The following is a 15,193-nucleotide window of genomic DNA, read 5'->3' as shown; positions in this document are numbered from 1 at the left end:
CTTAGACATTGGTTTTTATTGTTGCAACGTGTTGTGTATGTGGATTTGCCGAGGACTGAGCTTGAGGCCCGAGGCAGGATCCAAACAGACACGTAACTAGCCAATCCGTTTAAACCAATCAGCGCTAATTAGGGTTGTGCCCTTCAGCGTCCAAAGTGGCCATTCCAAGACGAAGCAGCCAGCGCTTTGGTGCGGGGGTAGGGGTGGCACCGGTTCACCAGTTGGCATACACACACAGGCTCAGAGCCCTGCGCCTCCGTGCAGGCACCGGGTTGCACGCTGCCACCGCACCCCCTCCCCTACACACCGCTGGCTGCTTTGGCCTGCAATGGCCACTTCGGATACCAAAGTGCACAACCCTAGACTGCTAATGTGGCATGTGGCACGTGGCCATACCCGAGTGGAATAGGCTGCCTAAGGAGGTGGTGAGCTCCCCCTCACTGGCAGTCTTCAAGCAAAGGTTGGATACACACTTTTCTTGGATGCTTTAGGATGCTTAGGGCTGATCCTGCATTGAGCAGGGGGTTGGACTAGATAGCCTGTATGGCCCCTTCCAACTCTATGATTTTGTGATTCTGTGATTCTATTGTATCAATTGTGTATATAAGTGCTGTTTTTCTGGGTGGGTTTTTACTGTGCTCTTGGTACAGCTTGTATCATGTTCTGGCACCAATAAAGTGCTGCAACGAAATTGGCTGTTATTTGGGGGGTGGGGGTGGGATTTCCCCCTTTCTGATACCCCCCAAGTAGGGGAACAATGGCAAAGCGGGGGTTTCTCTGCCCCCAGCAAATGTCTGGCATCCCTAATTGTTGCTCTTTTGACAAGCTTCAGCTTTGAGATTGTGTTGCTTTCCAATTTTATTTGGTTGATAGTGACTTTGAAGATAAGAGAAGTGGGGTATAAATCTTTTAAAGATGTACAGGAAAACAGTAGTGGCCGCTGACTTAGGTGAATAGCTCAGTCGGGGGCGGGGGGGGGGGACTGGCATGGATGGTGACAGCCCTGTGGCCTGTGTGCACAAAGCGACAGTGTCAAGTCATGGGGTTACTCACAGGTCACCTGGAAAGCTTTCTGATCTAATGGTGGTAAAATGTAGAACTGCTGCAAATGTCATAAAACCCCTATTCTGTGACCTTAAAAGAATTGCTTTGATGATGTTATGCCATAGATATATATATACTCCAGGTCTGTGAAATGTCAAGCCTCCACCTGGATGAAACACAAAAGGTTACTTTGCTATTAAAATTAGGCCTAGGCAAAGGTAGAAATGTTTAAGTTCAAATAAACCACATCCATTCCTAAAAGAGAAGATCCCTGCTGGAGCAGACAATAGTCCATCATCCTGTCTCATACAGGCAGTTTCTCTAGAAACCCAACAACTTGGCACAGAGGCCAAGGTCTTCCCCTGATGTTGCCTCCTGGATCTGGGATTTAGAGGATTAGTGCCTCTGAATGTGGAGGTTTCCTTCAGTCACCGTGGCTAGTATCACTGATGAGTCTGTCGAATCCCCTGTTTATTCTTTTGGCCATCGCAGGGGCCAAGTCCTGTACTGCTTTGCTCATATTCCTTATAATCTCTGTCCCATCCCCAGGGATGCAGGGATGAAGGCTACGGTGACGAACCCAACTCCAACACTTATATTGTGTGACACCAGGTTGATCAACAACAAAGGCTGGGTGAGAGAAGACAAAATAGTCTCTCTAAAACAGCTAGTTCCCCCGCCCACCCCCCGGTTTTTGATTCTTCATCAGTGCAGCCGGGTGTGTATAGAATCCTAGAATCATAGAGTTGGAAGGGGCCATATAGGCCATCTAGTCCAACCCCCTGCTCAACGCAGGATCAGCCCTAAGCATCCTAAAGCATCCAAGAAAAGTGTGTATCCAACCTTTGCTTGAAGACTGCCAGTGAGGGGGAGCTCACCACCTCCTTAGGCAGCCTATTCCACTGCTGAACTACTCTGACTGTATGTGTGTAAATCACTTAGAGCTGCAAGGAAATCACTGCCTTTTGAAGATGTGGCCAAGATGTGGTCGGACCTTGCTCCAAAGACGCTGAATTACCTTTGAAAGGAGTAAAAAAGCACATCTGGGCTGTCCAGGTAGATCTCATCACACCAACTCAGGCAGCTGTTTTAAAAAGCAGCGTGTCTTGCTGACTAGTGGGACAAAGGCAGGAAGGAAAAATGAGGACACGCGTGTGAACATGGGAAACTAACGTGCCACTTATCCCAGCTCTGCCCGTTTTGACTGCCCGTGTCTCCCAGTGGATTCAGGCAGAAGTACTGTCTAGTCTTCTTCTTGGAGATCCTTTTGACTTTGCATGTAGGACAGAACCTGCAACGCCATGCATGTAAAGCTCAGGCTGCAACATTGTCTTTGTGCCTGGTGCTCTAGTCACATGTATTGCCAAAATGGACTTGGGCTTTTGCTCCCCAAATGTCTTCAGGCTGGCTTACAGGAACTTCCATTAGACATGTGGTGTCAAGCTTTCCACAGCAGTTGGAGCAGCAGTAGGGCATGATGCTCTCCCTGAATATGGAATATCCTTGACCAATCCCGTTAGCTCCCATTAGCTAATCAGGGCTGACCCGGGCTAATATTTGGATGGGAGCCCTCCAGGGATTTGGGTTGTAGTTTCTCCAAAGAACATTAGGGGTAATGATTAGAGTAACCCGGGCAAACCCAATCCAGTCAGATAGTAGAAGCTAAGCAGGGAGACCGCCCAGAATTTGGATGGTGTCCGGATCCAGGGTTTCTGCCACATGGTTTGTAATTGATTTCGGTGATTGATGTCTGGGGCTCTTCCTGACCTGTGATGTTTTCCAGTTCCTGTTTTAGTTCACACCTCAAGGCCGAATTCCCTGACTTGTGTTTTATGGCGTGAGCTTCCCACAACAGAGCTGTGCTGAGATACCCTCCTTCCTTTGCCTCCCTGCGCTTGGCACTTAGATTGTAGAGATGTTTGATCTGCCTTTGAAACCCGAGTCCTCACTTTCCCATGGGAGGAAGGGAAGGGGATGAACCTGTGTTTTATGTATGCGAACCCTTGCTTGTAACCTCGGTTCTGCCTATCTTACTGCTGGATGTCTTTGCTTGAGAATAAAGAAACTCTCCAAAATAGAAGTTTTCTTGCCTACAAATCTAGAACTCTGACAGGTGGTAGTTCCTCCAAGGAACATTAGGGGTCATGACATGTGAGCAGGAAATTACAAATTACCTCCTAACACCCCTTGCCTGTCTGGCAGGCATTCCTCAGATCCCCCTGCTACATGCTATGCATACCATATGATAAATAAATAAATACTTTGGAGACGGCAGGACTTCTGCTTCGAAAGGTGGCATATCTAGTCACCTTTTTACAAATGTATTATAGTCAGAGTCCGCATTAATGTTGAAATTTGAATTGACAGACCAATACTGTATTTGTAAATTAATTTTAAAAGACCTGATTTGATAAACCTTTGTAACGTAATAGAACTTGCCAAGTGGCAAGTCTCATGTCACATTCTCTCCAGAAGTGTACGGAGCGATGCATTGCTTCTAACCATCTGTGAAAATACTGCCACGCAACAGAAACCCGGGAATAGCTAACAATAATGGTGAACGTTAATCTCAAGCAAGCTACCGAGGGGAGTTGCTGCAAAAGCACTCCACATCGTTACAGTTGGGTCAAGCTAAAAAAAATTCAGTTTGGGAACATTCGCTGTCTTTTTATAGCAAAGGAAAATGGGTAAAATGGTTTATCGTTTTCAGCGTGGCAGAAAGACGTACAATGAAAAATGGCGAAGGTCACGCCGTAGGAATTGCTGATGGAGTCAAAGAACGCTTGTACTTTCTTCCACAACGTTTCCTTGTTTGCTCCTTTGACCTTATATTTTAGCACTCTACCTAATCAGGCCTTAAGTGGTGTAGCGTATTCCAGAAATCAGGGGGCAGAAGCTAGCAAAGAATATACCAAGCAACTACCTGGCATTAAAGACCAGTGCTTATCTTTTACGGAGGTCAGCCTCCCGTGCTGTACACAATTCACCAACTGTAGGGCAGAACACTGGCTGATGTGTATTTGGTCATGATAAACACAGCACGTAGCTATGTGCCATGAGTTCACAACCAGCTTATGGCAAACCGAACTGGGAGATTTCAAGGCAAGTGAGAAGCAGAGGTATTGCGCCATTTTCTTTGTCTGCCTTCCTTGGTGGGCTAAATTATATTGTGTTAGATTTTGGAACAAAGTAAAAATTGAGGGGGTGGGTGGATAGATTCATTTATGTCACCAGTACAGAGAAAATTAAAGAGGTAAATAAATATTCAAACAATAGTTTGAACCAAAATGCTCTTTATTTCTGTAAAGAGGGTTGGATAAATGTATATTTATCCTGACAGTTGCAGAACATAAAAATTCTAAAAAAGGAAGAAGCAGTCTTCTTAGCTGTAGAAGATACTTTTACTTGGACATTTGATGCATGTATGTTGTGTGCTGTCCATTTACAACCTTATGAATTAACAACTTCCCAAATGTCTTTTCATTAACTGTCTTGCTCAGCTAACTTGGTGTGGACAGCCACCGTTGGTGGTGTGGTTAAGAGCACCAGCTTCTAATCTGGCAAGCTGGGTTTCATTCCCCACTCCTCCATGCAGCCAGCAGGGTGACCTTGGGCTTGCCACAGCACTGATAGAACTGTTCTGACTGAGTAGTAATATCAGGACTCTCTCAGCTTCACCTAACCTCATAGGGTATCTGCTGGGGTGAGAGGAAAGGAAAGGCAATCATAAGCCGTTTTGAAACTCCTGGTAGAGAGAAGCAGCATATAAGAACCAACTCTTCTTCTTCTTCTTCTTCTTCTTCTTCTTCTTCTTCTTCTTCTTCTTCTTCTTCTTCTTCTTCTTCTTCTTCTTCTTCTTCTTCTTCTTCTTCTTCTTCTTCTTCTTCTTGCTTTGTAAACCAAGGTCCGTGACTTCCTTTACTGAGTCCATCCATCTCAGTTTGGGTCTTTCTCTTTTACTACTGACATTATTTAATAGGCAATGGCATTCTCTGTAGTTAGCATGCTTACCCCTCAGAGTATATTCACCTATGGCAAAGCTCTCCTGCCCGCTCTGGTCCATGGAACCCATCTGTCATGCCCCCACTGCCACCTCCCATCTTCGAGGAGTTGCCACAGCAACTCGAGCCTGTTCCACATTCATCATCAGGACAGCCAGCATCAGCTGCAGATTCCTTCACACACACTGCAGAGCAAGCAGGGAGTGAGAGGAAGGAGCTGGCTGTATGCCCAGGCCCAGCACAGCCAGAGTCAGACGATGGTCCGGTGGAGGCGTTGGTTGGGCGTTTAAGGATGAAGGGAAAAGGAAGTGCCATGGAACGTGAAGGAGTGCAAGGCTGCTGGCTCAATGCCAGCGTAGACCCGACACAGCTGATGCAGATTCGGAGGAGAGTGAGTGATGGGCCAACTGGAATCACTCAGCACATTAGTTGGGCTGTTTTAGGCAGGGCTGCAGCAACATGTTAGTGTGGGTACTATTTATGCAGAAACCCGGCCGGCTCGGATTCCTTGTCCCTGCAAACTCCTGAACTCCTGTGACTACTATTGGCTTCCCTGAACTCTGGCAAATGGCTTTTGACCTTGCACTTGGTAATTGGACTGGCTATCTGTTTCTCTGTACTCTGACCTTGGCTTTCCCTCTACTGCTCTTTGTCTTGCCCCTAACTCTGCTTGCCTTGATACCTATCAACTCGGACTGGACTTGCTCTGGTGTGGACTCTGGCTAGGCTCTGCAGTCCAAGCACCATCCGCCCAGCTGCCACTGGGTGCGGCCAGATAGGGCAGCAAACCATCCTCCTCCTTTTCATCTTGCAGTTGGCCCAGACAGAACCATGTGCTGTTGTTGGCATAAGGTGGGACCTGGCATAAGGTGACCTGGCATAAGGTGGGAGTCCCCAGAATGGTACCTGTGGGTGTCATGGGGTCCATCAAGTGTATTGAGAAAGTCGGTGAGGCCAGGTGGGGCTCTTGTCCTGCTGGGCTTCTGATTGATGACTAGAGATCTGTCCAGCTATACAGGTTAAAATAATTCTGTATGAACATCAGGGATTCCGCCCACATTTGGGCATCCAGGCTGGTCTAGGACTTCCACTCTGCCTACCCCCTGAAGCCTTCCCCGAGTGGAATTTCAGGATGCTATGCTCCTGCCACGATTGTTATAGGCTTATTTATCTTGCGATTAAATCTGTTAGTTTAGCCAGTTTGCCCTGTTTTATTACCTCAGAGTTCTGGTCAACTCATTAAGAGTATTCTTGCTGAGTAAAAGAAACCTTTTGCTTCAAGTCGAAGGTTTTCTTTTCTGAGTAACCGAAGATCCACTCAAAATGCCTCTATTGGTAATATAGGCCCGAGATAACAGATATTGTTTATTTCCCTTTGATGTCCCGAAGAGGGGAGTCTTCAAGCAAACTGCAGTGTAGCGAATTTTTTTACAACTATCGTCTCATAGAATCATAGAATCATAGAATCATAGAATCATAGAGTTGGAAGGGGCCATACAGGCCATCTAGTCCAACCCCCTGCTCAACGCAGGATTAGCCCTAAGCATCCTAAAGCATCCAAGAAAAGTGTGTATCCAACCTTAGCTTGAAGACTTCCAGTGAGGGGGAGCTCACCACCTCCTTAGGCAGCCTATTCCACTGCTGAACTACTCTGACTGTGAAAAACTTTTTCCTGATATCTAGCCTATATCGTTGTACTTGAAGTTTAAACCCATTACTGCGTGTCCTCTCCTCTGCAGCCAGCAGAAACAGCATCCTGCCCTCCTCCAAGTGACAACCTTTCAAATACTTAAAGAGGGCTATCATGTCCCCTCTCAACCTCCTTTTCTCCAGGCTGAACATTCCCAAGTCCCTCAACCTATCTTCATAGGGCTTGGTCCCTTGGCCCCAGATCATCTTCGTCGCTCTCCTCTGTACCCTTTCAATTTTATCTACGTCCTTCTTGAAGTGAGGCCTCCATAACTGCACACAGTACTCCAGGTGTGGTCTGACCAGTGCCGTATACAATGGGACTATGACATCTTGTGATTTTGATGTGATGCCTCTGTTGATACAGCCCAAAATGGCATTTGCCTTTTTTACCGCTGCATCACACTGCCTGCTCATGTTTAGTTTACAATCCACAAGTACCCCAAGGTCTCGTTCACACACAGTGCTACCTAGAAGCGTATCCCCCATCCAGTAGGCATGCTTTTCATTTTTCTGACCCAGATGCAGAACTTTACACTTATCTTTATTAAATTGCATCTTGTTCTCATTTGCCCATTTTTCCATTGTGTTCAGATCTCGTTGAACTCTGTCTCTATCTTCCGGAGTATATTCCAGTCCTCCCAATTTGGTGTCATCTGCAAACTTGATGAGTAGTCCCTCCACCCCCTCATCTAGATCATTAATAAATATGTTAAAAAGTACCAGGCCGAGCACCGAACCCTGAGGTACCCCGCTACTCACCTCTCTCCAGTCTGATGAAACACCATTGACAACAACTCTTTGAGTGCGGTTCTCTAACCAATTCCCTATCCACCTAACGATCTGAAAATCCAGATTGCAGTCCTTCAACTTATCCATCAGAACATCATGGGGAACCTTGTCAAAAGCTTTACTAAAATCCAAGTAAATGACATCAACCAAATTTCCCCGATCCAGCAAACCTGTTACTTGGTCAAAAAAGGAAACTAGGTTGGTCTGGCAGGACCTGTTGGAGACAAATCCATACTGACTTCCTTGGATCACCAAATTGTCCTCCAGATGTTTGCAGATCGCTCCCTTTAATATCTGCTCCATTATCTTCCCCACAACAGAGGTCAGACTCACTGGTCTGTAGTTTCCCGGGTCATCCTTCCTCCTTTTTTTGAAGATCGGAATAACGTTTGCTCTTTTCCAGTCCTCCGGGACATCTCCAGTCCTTAAAGAGGTTCCGAAGATGATGGACAAGGGCTGTGCAAGTTCTCTGGAAAGTTCTTTGAGTACTCTCGGGTGCATTTCATCTGGACCAGGGGATTTGAACTCATCCAGTGCAGCTAAATGCCTCTCGACAACCTCTCTATCCATGTTAACCTGCCACCCAGACACTATCCTTTGGCTACAGCCATCTCTAGATGTGCCTAAACACTTTGACCTGTGGGAAAAAACAGATGTAAAATAGGCACTAAGCCTTTCTGCTTTCTCTGCATCTTTCGTTAGAGTTTGTCCATCCGCACCCAACAGTGGGCCTATTGCCTCCTTTACTTTACGTTTGCTCCTCACATAACTGAAAAATCTTTTCTTGTTACAATGGGCTTCCCTGGCCAATCTTAGCTCACTCTCAGCTTTGGCCTTTCTGATGATTGATCTACAGTGCCTAGTAACCTGTAGGTACTCTTCTTTAGAGCTCTGTCCTTCCCTCCATTTCCTGAACATTTTCCTTTTTTTTCTTAGTTCCTCTTGAAGTTCTCTGTTCATCCAAATAGGCTTCTTAGAGCTCCTGCAGTGTTTTCGTATTTCTGGAATAGTCATTGATTGAGCATGCAATAGCTCTTGTTTGAGTAGCGCCCACCCTTCACATGCTCCCTTCCCTTCCAGCGTTCTCGTCCATGGTATGACACTCATCATGTCTCTGAGTTTATTAAAGTTTGCCCTACGAAAATCCAACATCCGCGTCTGGCTACAAGCTTCCTTGGCTCCCCATCTCAAAAGGAATTCTATGAGGACATGGTCACTTCCCCCTAGGGTCCCCACCTCCTTCACCTCATCCACCAACTCTTGCCTGTTGGTCAGTATTAAGTCCAGTATGGCTGAACCTCTTGTGGGTTCATCTACCATTTGATAAATGAAATTGTCAGCCAGGCAGGTCAGAAACTTGCATGACTGAGGACGCTTCGCAGAGTTTGTTTCCCAGCACTCATCTGGGAAATTGAATTCACCCATGATGACAAGGTCCTGCTGTTTGGATATTTTCTCAAGCTGCTCACAAAGTGCAGCATCCACATCCTCTCGTTGGTCAGGCGGTCGGTAGCAGACACCAACCACCACACTGTTTGTTTTCCCCTCGCTTATTTTCACCCAGATGCTTTCCACTGTAGATATGCTCTCCTTCACTAGAATTTCCTGACAGGTAAGCCCTTTCTTCACATACAGTGCCACTCCTCCACCTCTTCGATCTATTCTGTTTTTTCTGAACAGTTCATATCCATCCACCATTACATTCCAGTCATGAGAATCATTCCACCAAGTTTCTGTGATGCCTACTAGATCATACCTTTCCATCAGTATGAGAAGTTCCAGCTCTTCCTTTTTATTGCCCATGCTTTGGGCGTTAATATAAAGACATCTGAATCCTTTTAGTTTTGATTCCCTATGAGCTGGCCTTGCCGGTTGGGCTGCCTCCGATAGTTTTCCTTCCATACACTCCCTATGTTGATCGTCTCCTTACCCTAGTGGCTTTAGTTTAAAGCTCTCCTGATGAATCTCCCCAGGTTCCTGCCAAACACATTCTTCCCCAGTTTCGATAAGTGCAGTCCCATCAGGTGCTAGTAGGCCTTCCTCAAGAAAGCCTATCCCATGGTCCCAGAAACCAAATCTCTCCTGCCGGCACCAACTACGCAGCCAGTGATTCATCTCCATTATCTTCCTCTCCCGATGCATTCCTCTTCCCCTGACAGGCAAGATTGAAGAGAATACCACTTGTGCCCCCATTTGCTTGAGCTTCCTCCCCAGATCTTGATAGTCTTTTTTAATAGGAGCAATGGTATTCAGGGACATGTCATTCGTTCCCACATGGACCATCACAAAACAAAACACATCAAGTCAGAATTAGTAAGCTTTGTGCTTCCACTAAGACTTGCCAAGAGATGCTCCAGTGAAATAATTGCTGAAGCTACTCACTGCCACAATGCCTAGTTGCCATCATTGCCGCGTGTGCACATTGTTTTAGTTTCCAATGGTTCACTGTGCTGATTCTGCTGGAACACAGTTCCAAACTGGTATGCCACATGCTGGAGCTGTGGACCGATGCCCATCACATCATCATACTAACTTCTCATGGAATACAAAGTCATTCATAGAATAATAGAGTTGGAAGGGACCTCCTGGGTCCTTCAGGCCAACCCCCTGCACTATGCAGGACACTCACAACCCCATCGCTCATCCACTGTAACCTGCCAGCCCCTTAAGCCTTCACAGAATCAGCCTCTCTGTCAGATGGCTCTCCAGCCTCTGTTTAAAGATTTCCAAAGATGGAGAACCCACCACCTCTCGAGGAAGCCTGTTCCACTGAGAAACCACTGTCAGGAACTTCTTCCTGATGTTAGGCGGAATTTCTTTTGAATTAATTTCATCCCATTCATTCTGGTCTGTCCCTCTGGGGCAAGAGAGAACAACTCTGCTCCATCCTCTACATGGCAGCCTTTTATATACTTGAAGATGGTTATCAGATCCCCTCTCAATTGTCTCCTCTCCAGACTAAACAGACGAAGCTCCCCCAACCTTTCCTCATACATCTTGGTCTCCAAACCCCTCACCACCTTGGTTGCCCTCCTCTGGACACGCCCTATTCCCTCTCTGACTTTGCTTGCCCCTTTCCTCTCCTGACCTTACAAAATACCAACTCTCCCACATCCATTTAACATTCCTTCTGCATCCGCTTGCATCTCCTTCATGCTCTGACGAGAGCTAAATAGTTTCTAATTTTGCAGAAGGTATATTAATGAACTAGATGCTGCCGAAAATGACAAGATTGGTTTCTATTAAGTTTGAAACTGTCGTGCGTAAAGAGGAGTCGAAGGAAGGGGCCCGGGTGACACGCCATATCGCCTTGTCCCTTACTTTCGCTCATATCAACTAGTCCTTCTGCACAGCAAATAATTAGACTCTCTGAGCAAAGAGGAGGCAAACTCCGCACAGCTTAGTTGCCCGAAGGAAGGCAAGGGCGCCTAATTAATGCTGCATGCTTGGCACTCATGTGGGGATGGATCTGTCTCCCTTTTTCTGAGACCCGGCTCCACCCTGCCGGTGTCACCAACCCGCCCGCTAATTAAACGTTGCTCACTTCTGGTTGTACAAGTCTTGAGTGGCTGGAGTGTGCTGCAGGAGCTCTGCAATTAACATCTTAAAAGAGGAGGAAGAAACCAATGAATTGTACATGCGGCCTGACGTTCCAGTGGCAAGCACTTATTTGCTCTGATATGCGATCCATGTTATTTTTAACCACCGCGCTTGCTGCAGATTATTACAGATAACATAGGTGGTAAAAAAATTTTTTTTTAAAGATGTTTAAGGGAAAGGCTACGGAGAAGCGGGGGGTTGCTAACATTTCACATTTAAGGAAAGCTGTTTCAGTTGTAAGCAAAGGAACGGTCAACTGGACGTACTGGGCTCTCCGTTCCTGTTTGCGCCCGGACTTGAACTTGTTGACCTCTGCCGCTGACGTCAGAACTTCCGTATTTGTATGCTGACTGAAGGCCATTCGCAAAGGTTCTGGCGGCTGCCTCAGTCCCCTCTCTGCTGTAATTGCCCAGTTAATTATGCATCTGCACTCTCCCTAAACCTTCCTGGCAATTGACTCTCCCCCCTACCCTCCACCCCATCTCTCTACCTATATGTATGGTTGTGGACATTTCGTTTCATTGTATCTGAAGAAATATGCTTGTACCTGAGAGCTTATATCTTGGATAACTCTTTGTTGGTCTTAAAAGTTCCAGGAGACTCCAACTTCTTTCTATCCCACCTCATTATAAGCATACTGGGAACAATGGAGTGCACGTGGTGGAAGAGATTCTGAATAAAGGGCAGGGCCTGGTTTTTTGCTTGGTTGGTTTTTTGATCCAGAAGTCATAGCATAGAATCATAGAATCACAGAGCTGGAAGGGATCTCCAGGGTCATCTAGTCCAGTGGTCCCCAACCTTTTTATCACCGGGGACCACTCAATGCTCAACAATTTTACTGAGGCCCGGTGGGGGGGGTAGTTTACTCCTCTCCTCTCAACCACTGCCCTAACGCTCTCTGATCACTATGGTAATGTTTAAACATCCCTTCAAAATAAGATACAGACACGCCACAACAATGAACATAAGGAACATTTTATTTTCATGGAAATTTTAACTCATGACAATGACAAATCAATGGGAACCCTGAGCTTGTTTCTCTGCAACGAGATAGTCCCATCTAGGAGTGATGGGAGACAATGACACCCAAAGTGTGTTGTAAAGGGCCGGGGGGGGGAGAAGGCGTCCTTCGTGGCCCACCTCCAATTAGTCAACGGACCACATGTGGTCTGCGGCCCACAGGTTGGGGATCGCTAATCTAGTCCAACCCCTTGCAGAAAACAGGAAATTCACTACTACCTGCAGTGACCTCAATTTCATGCCCAGATGATGCCCCCCCCCAAAAAAAAACCCAGAATTCCTGGCCTGTGAGAATTAATTTACTTTTTAAACTAATTTCCCTTGAAATAGGGAGACAGATATTCAAGACACCCATAAAGGGGTTAATAGTGGAAACCATCAGTCACTGACCCTCTTCTTACTCATCATGTCACCCAATTTAGAATGGCCTGGTTGGGTTTGTGGGGCACATCTCTGCATCTCCCATGGAAGCCAGCCAAGATAAGGGGATCTGGGACAATGATGGCTTTAAACTATGCCTATAACGGTACTGGCTAGATATCAGGGATTTTTTTTTCACAGTCAGAGTAGTTGAGCAGTGGAATAGGCTGCCTAAGGAGGTGGTGAGCTCCCCCTCACTGGCCATCTTCAAGCAGGGGCTGGACAGACACTTATCTTGGATACTTCAGGCTGATCCTGCATTGAGCAAGGGGTGGGACTACATAGCCTGTATGGCCCCTTTCAACTCTATGGCCCTATGATTCTAGATCAGGCTTTCTCAACCAGGATTTTATTTGTTAAACATATATCAGGTGATATGACCTGATATATGGTCATGTCGACCTCCCCCCCCTTCCCCAAATGGCCAGTGATGGGTGGGAAGGGCCCCGAGCGGGCATGTACAAAGCTCTGCTTCCCAACCATATTCTGTATGATTGCACCACTTCTGGGGTTTCTTGAAGCCTGCAGAATGTTTCAGGGGGTTCTCAATGATAAAAATATTGAGAAAGATTGTTCTAGATGGTGGTATCTTCTCCTGTCTGTGCCTCATGTAACCAACGATTGCCCTGTCCTAACACCATTCCTTAACACACATCCTTTTTCTTTCTCACAGCTTGGCTTTGCACCCAAGGAAAGACATCGTCGTCACAGGCAGTGATGACCGTCTGTGGAAGATGTGGGCTTTTCCCAATGGCAACATCATCATGAAAGGCGAAGGTCACACGGACTGGCTCTCTGGGTGCTGCTTCCATCCCAGGTAAGCAGAGACAGCCCCAGGAACAAGAGACATGTTTGCTTTGCCTCTCCCTGATGGCTGGCTTTCTGTTGCTGATGAAACCCTCTGCTCTCTGCCGGGGTTGCCAGACATGGGGGTAAATGTTCCTTTGGCTTTGGATGTGTTGGCTGGAGACTGGGGGCTTTCGGGAATCTGTATATTGCAAACTTTAGCCCACATGCTTGTGCATCTAACCAAGATTACTCAGATCTGTTTATTGATGTATTAATGGTTGGGATTTCTCGACTGCAAGCTGGCTCAGGGTAGTTTCAACGTAGCTATTTCAATGATTCATAAAAAATACAAAACAATAATTCATAAGAGAGGCACGAATGTCAGCGATTATAATTAATTTAGTTAAAACCTGTTGAAATCATCTAACATGAGCCCCATCGTACAATCAACAAGCTATCAGCCACTAACTCTTTTAGTGCTGCCAATTGTCATTTGCATTGGTCTCAGGGGGTGTACATAGAAAGGAGTCCAGGTGGCCTTGGTGTTTATTGGCCCCAAACAATCGCCTGGTTCCCTCAGCTCTTGCTGTATTCTGTCTCTGTGTTCATCACAGGGACAAGGTAGATGAGTGTTAAAATCTTGTTTTAAAAAGACTGTAGGTGATTCCTTGTTGCAATGTTTATTTTATTTGTCCCTTTGGGGCACAGATCTGGTGCCCCTCCCTCCACGGAAGACACTTGCTTCCAGTTCTGTGACGTCACTGGTAGTGATCAGTTACTGCATTACCAATGCCCTCTAGGTGGGCATACTGCCATAGGATAGGGTTATTTTTACCGTCCTGTTACTATTATGTTGTATATTTTAATAGGGTTTAATGGGGTTTTTATTGGAAGTTCTTTGTATTGGGATCAATTTTGTAACCCACCACGTGCCTTGAATGGCGGACAATAGGTATAATAATAACAACAACAACAACAACAACAATAGTAGTAGTGGTGGTGGTGGTGGTGGTGGTGGTGGTAGTGGTAGTGGTAGTGGTAGTAATAATAATAATATTTGTGTTGGTCTGAACCTGCAGAATAAAATTTGAGTCCAATGGTACCCTTAAGCCCCCACAGAGTTTAATTCTGGGCATAAGCTTTGGTCTGCATGCACCTGGACTCAAACTTTTTCCATTTCAAGTCCCATCATTTTTAATGGGAGCATTTCCAGTTTCCACTTAACGCTCTCATTGGAGTCAACCGCACTTAAAAGAGTCGAACTGTATTATATGTAGGATTACAGGTCTCTCTCTATATATGTACTTGTGTGTTTATATAAGTACTCAAGCACTAAGGTCAACTTTACATAAATTGTGAGTTCACTTGAGTACTTTATCAGACAGGAGACTTGGAAACCCATTATATGAATCTGCATTTTTTTAAAAGCTCATTTTTCAGGTATATATGGCTCTGATGTGGGTTGGGGGCTTATAGAGAAAGATCTCAGACACCATATTCTTTGTGTAGTGGTTAGGAGTGTGGACTTCTAATCTGGCAAGCCAGGTTCGATTCTGCGCTCCCCCGCATGTAGCCAGCTGGGTGGCCTTGGGCTTGCCACGGCACTGATAAAACTGTTCTGACTGAGTAGGAATATCAGGGCTCTCTCAGCCTCACCTCCCTCACAGGGTGTTTGTTGTGGGGAGACGAAAGGGAAGACGATTGGAAGCCGCTTTGAGACTCCTTTGGGTAGAGAAAAGCGGCATATAAGAACCAACTCTTCTTCTTCCTCAGTAATATCAGGGCTCTCTCAGCCTCATCTACCCCACAGGGTGTCTGTTGTGGAGAGAGGAATAATA

At 46.1% G+C, this 15,193-nt stretch overlaps 1 protein-coding gene across 4 annotated transcripts in view; it reads left to right on the top strand.

Annotated features, from left to right (window-relative positions):
* SPAG16 (sperm associated antigen 16) overlaps positions 1-15,193 on the top strand; it is a 477,747-nt gene that overhangs the window by 193,862 nt on the left and 268,692 nt on the right. For all 4 annotated transcript variants that reach the window (XM_077319325.1, XM_077319327.1, XM_077319328.1 and 1 more), the window contains exon 11: positions 13,240-13,383. In XM_077319325.1, the coding sequence (XP_077175440.1) occupies positions 13,240-13,383 (144 nt within the window). The remainder of the gene's footprint in view (positions 1-13,239; positions 13,384-15,193) is intronic.

This window comes from Paroedura picta, chromosome 2, assembly GCF_049243985.1.
Source record: "Paroedura picta isolate Pp20150507F chromosome 2, Ppicta_v3.0, whole genome shotgun sequence".
Taxonomy (NCBI): Eukaryota; Metazoa; Chordata; class Lepidosauria; order Squamata; family Gekkonidae; genus Paroedura; species Paroedura picta.
Note: the sequence above shows the minus strand (reverse complement) of the source record. Positions and strands in the feature narration are given on the sequence as shown.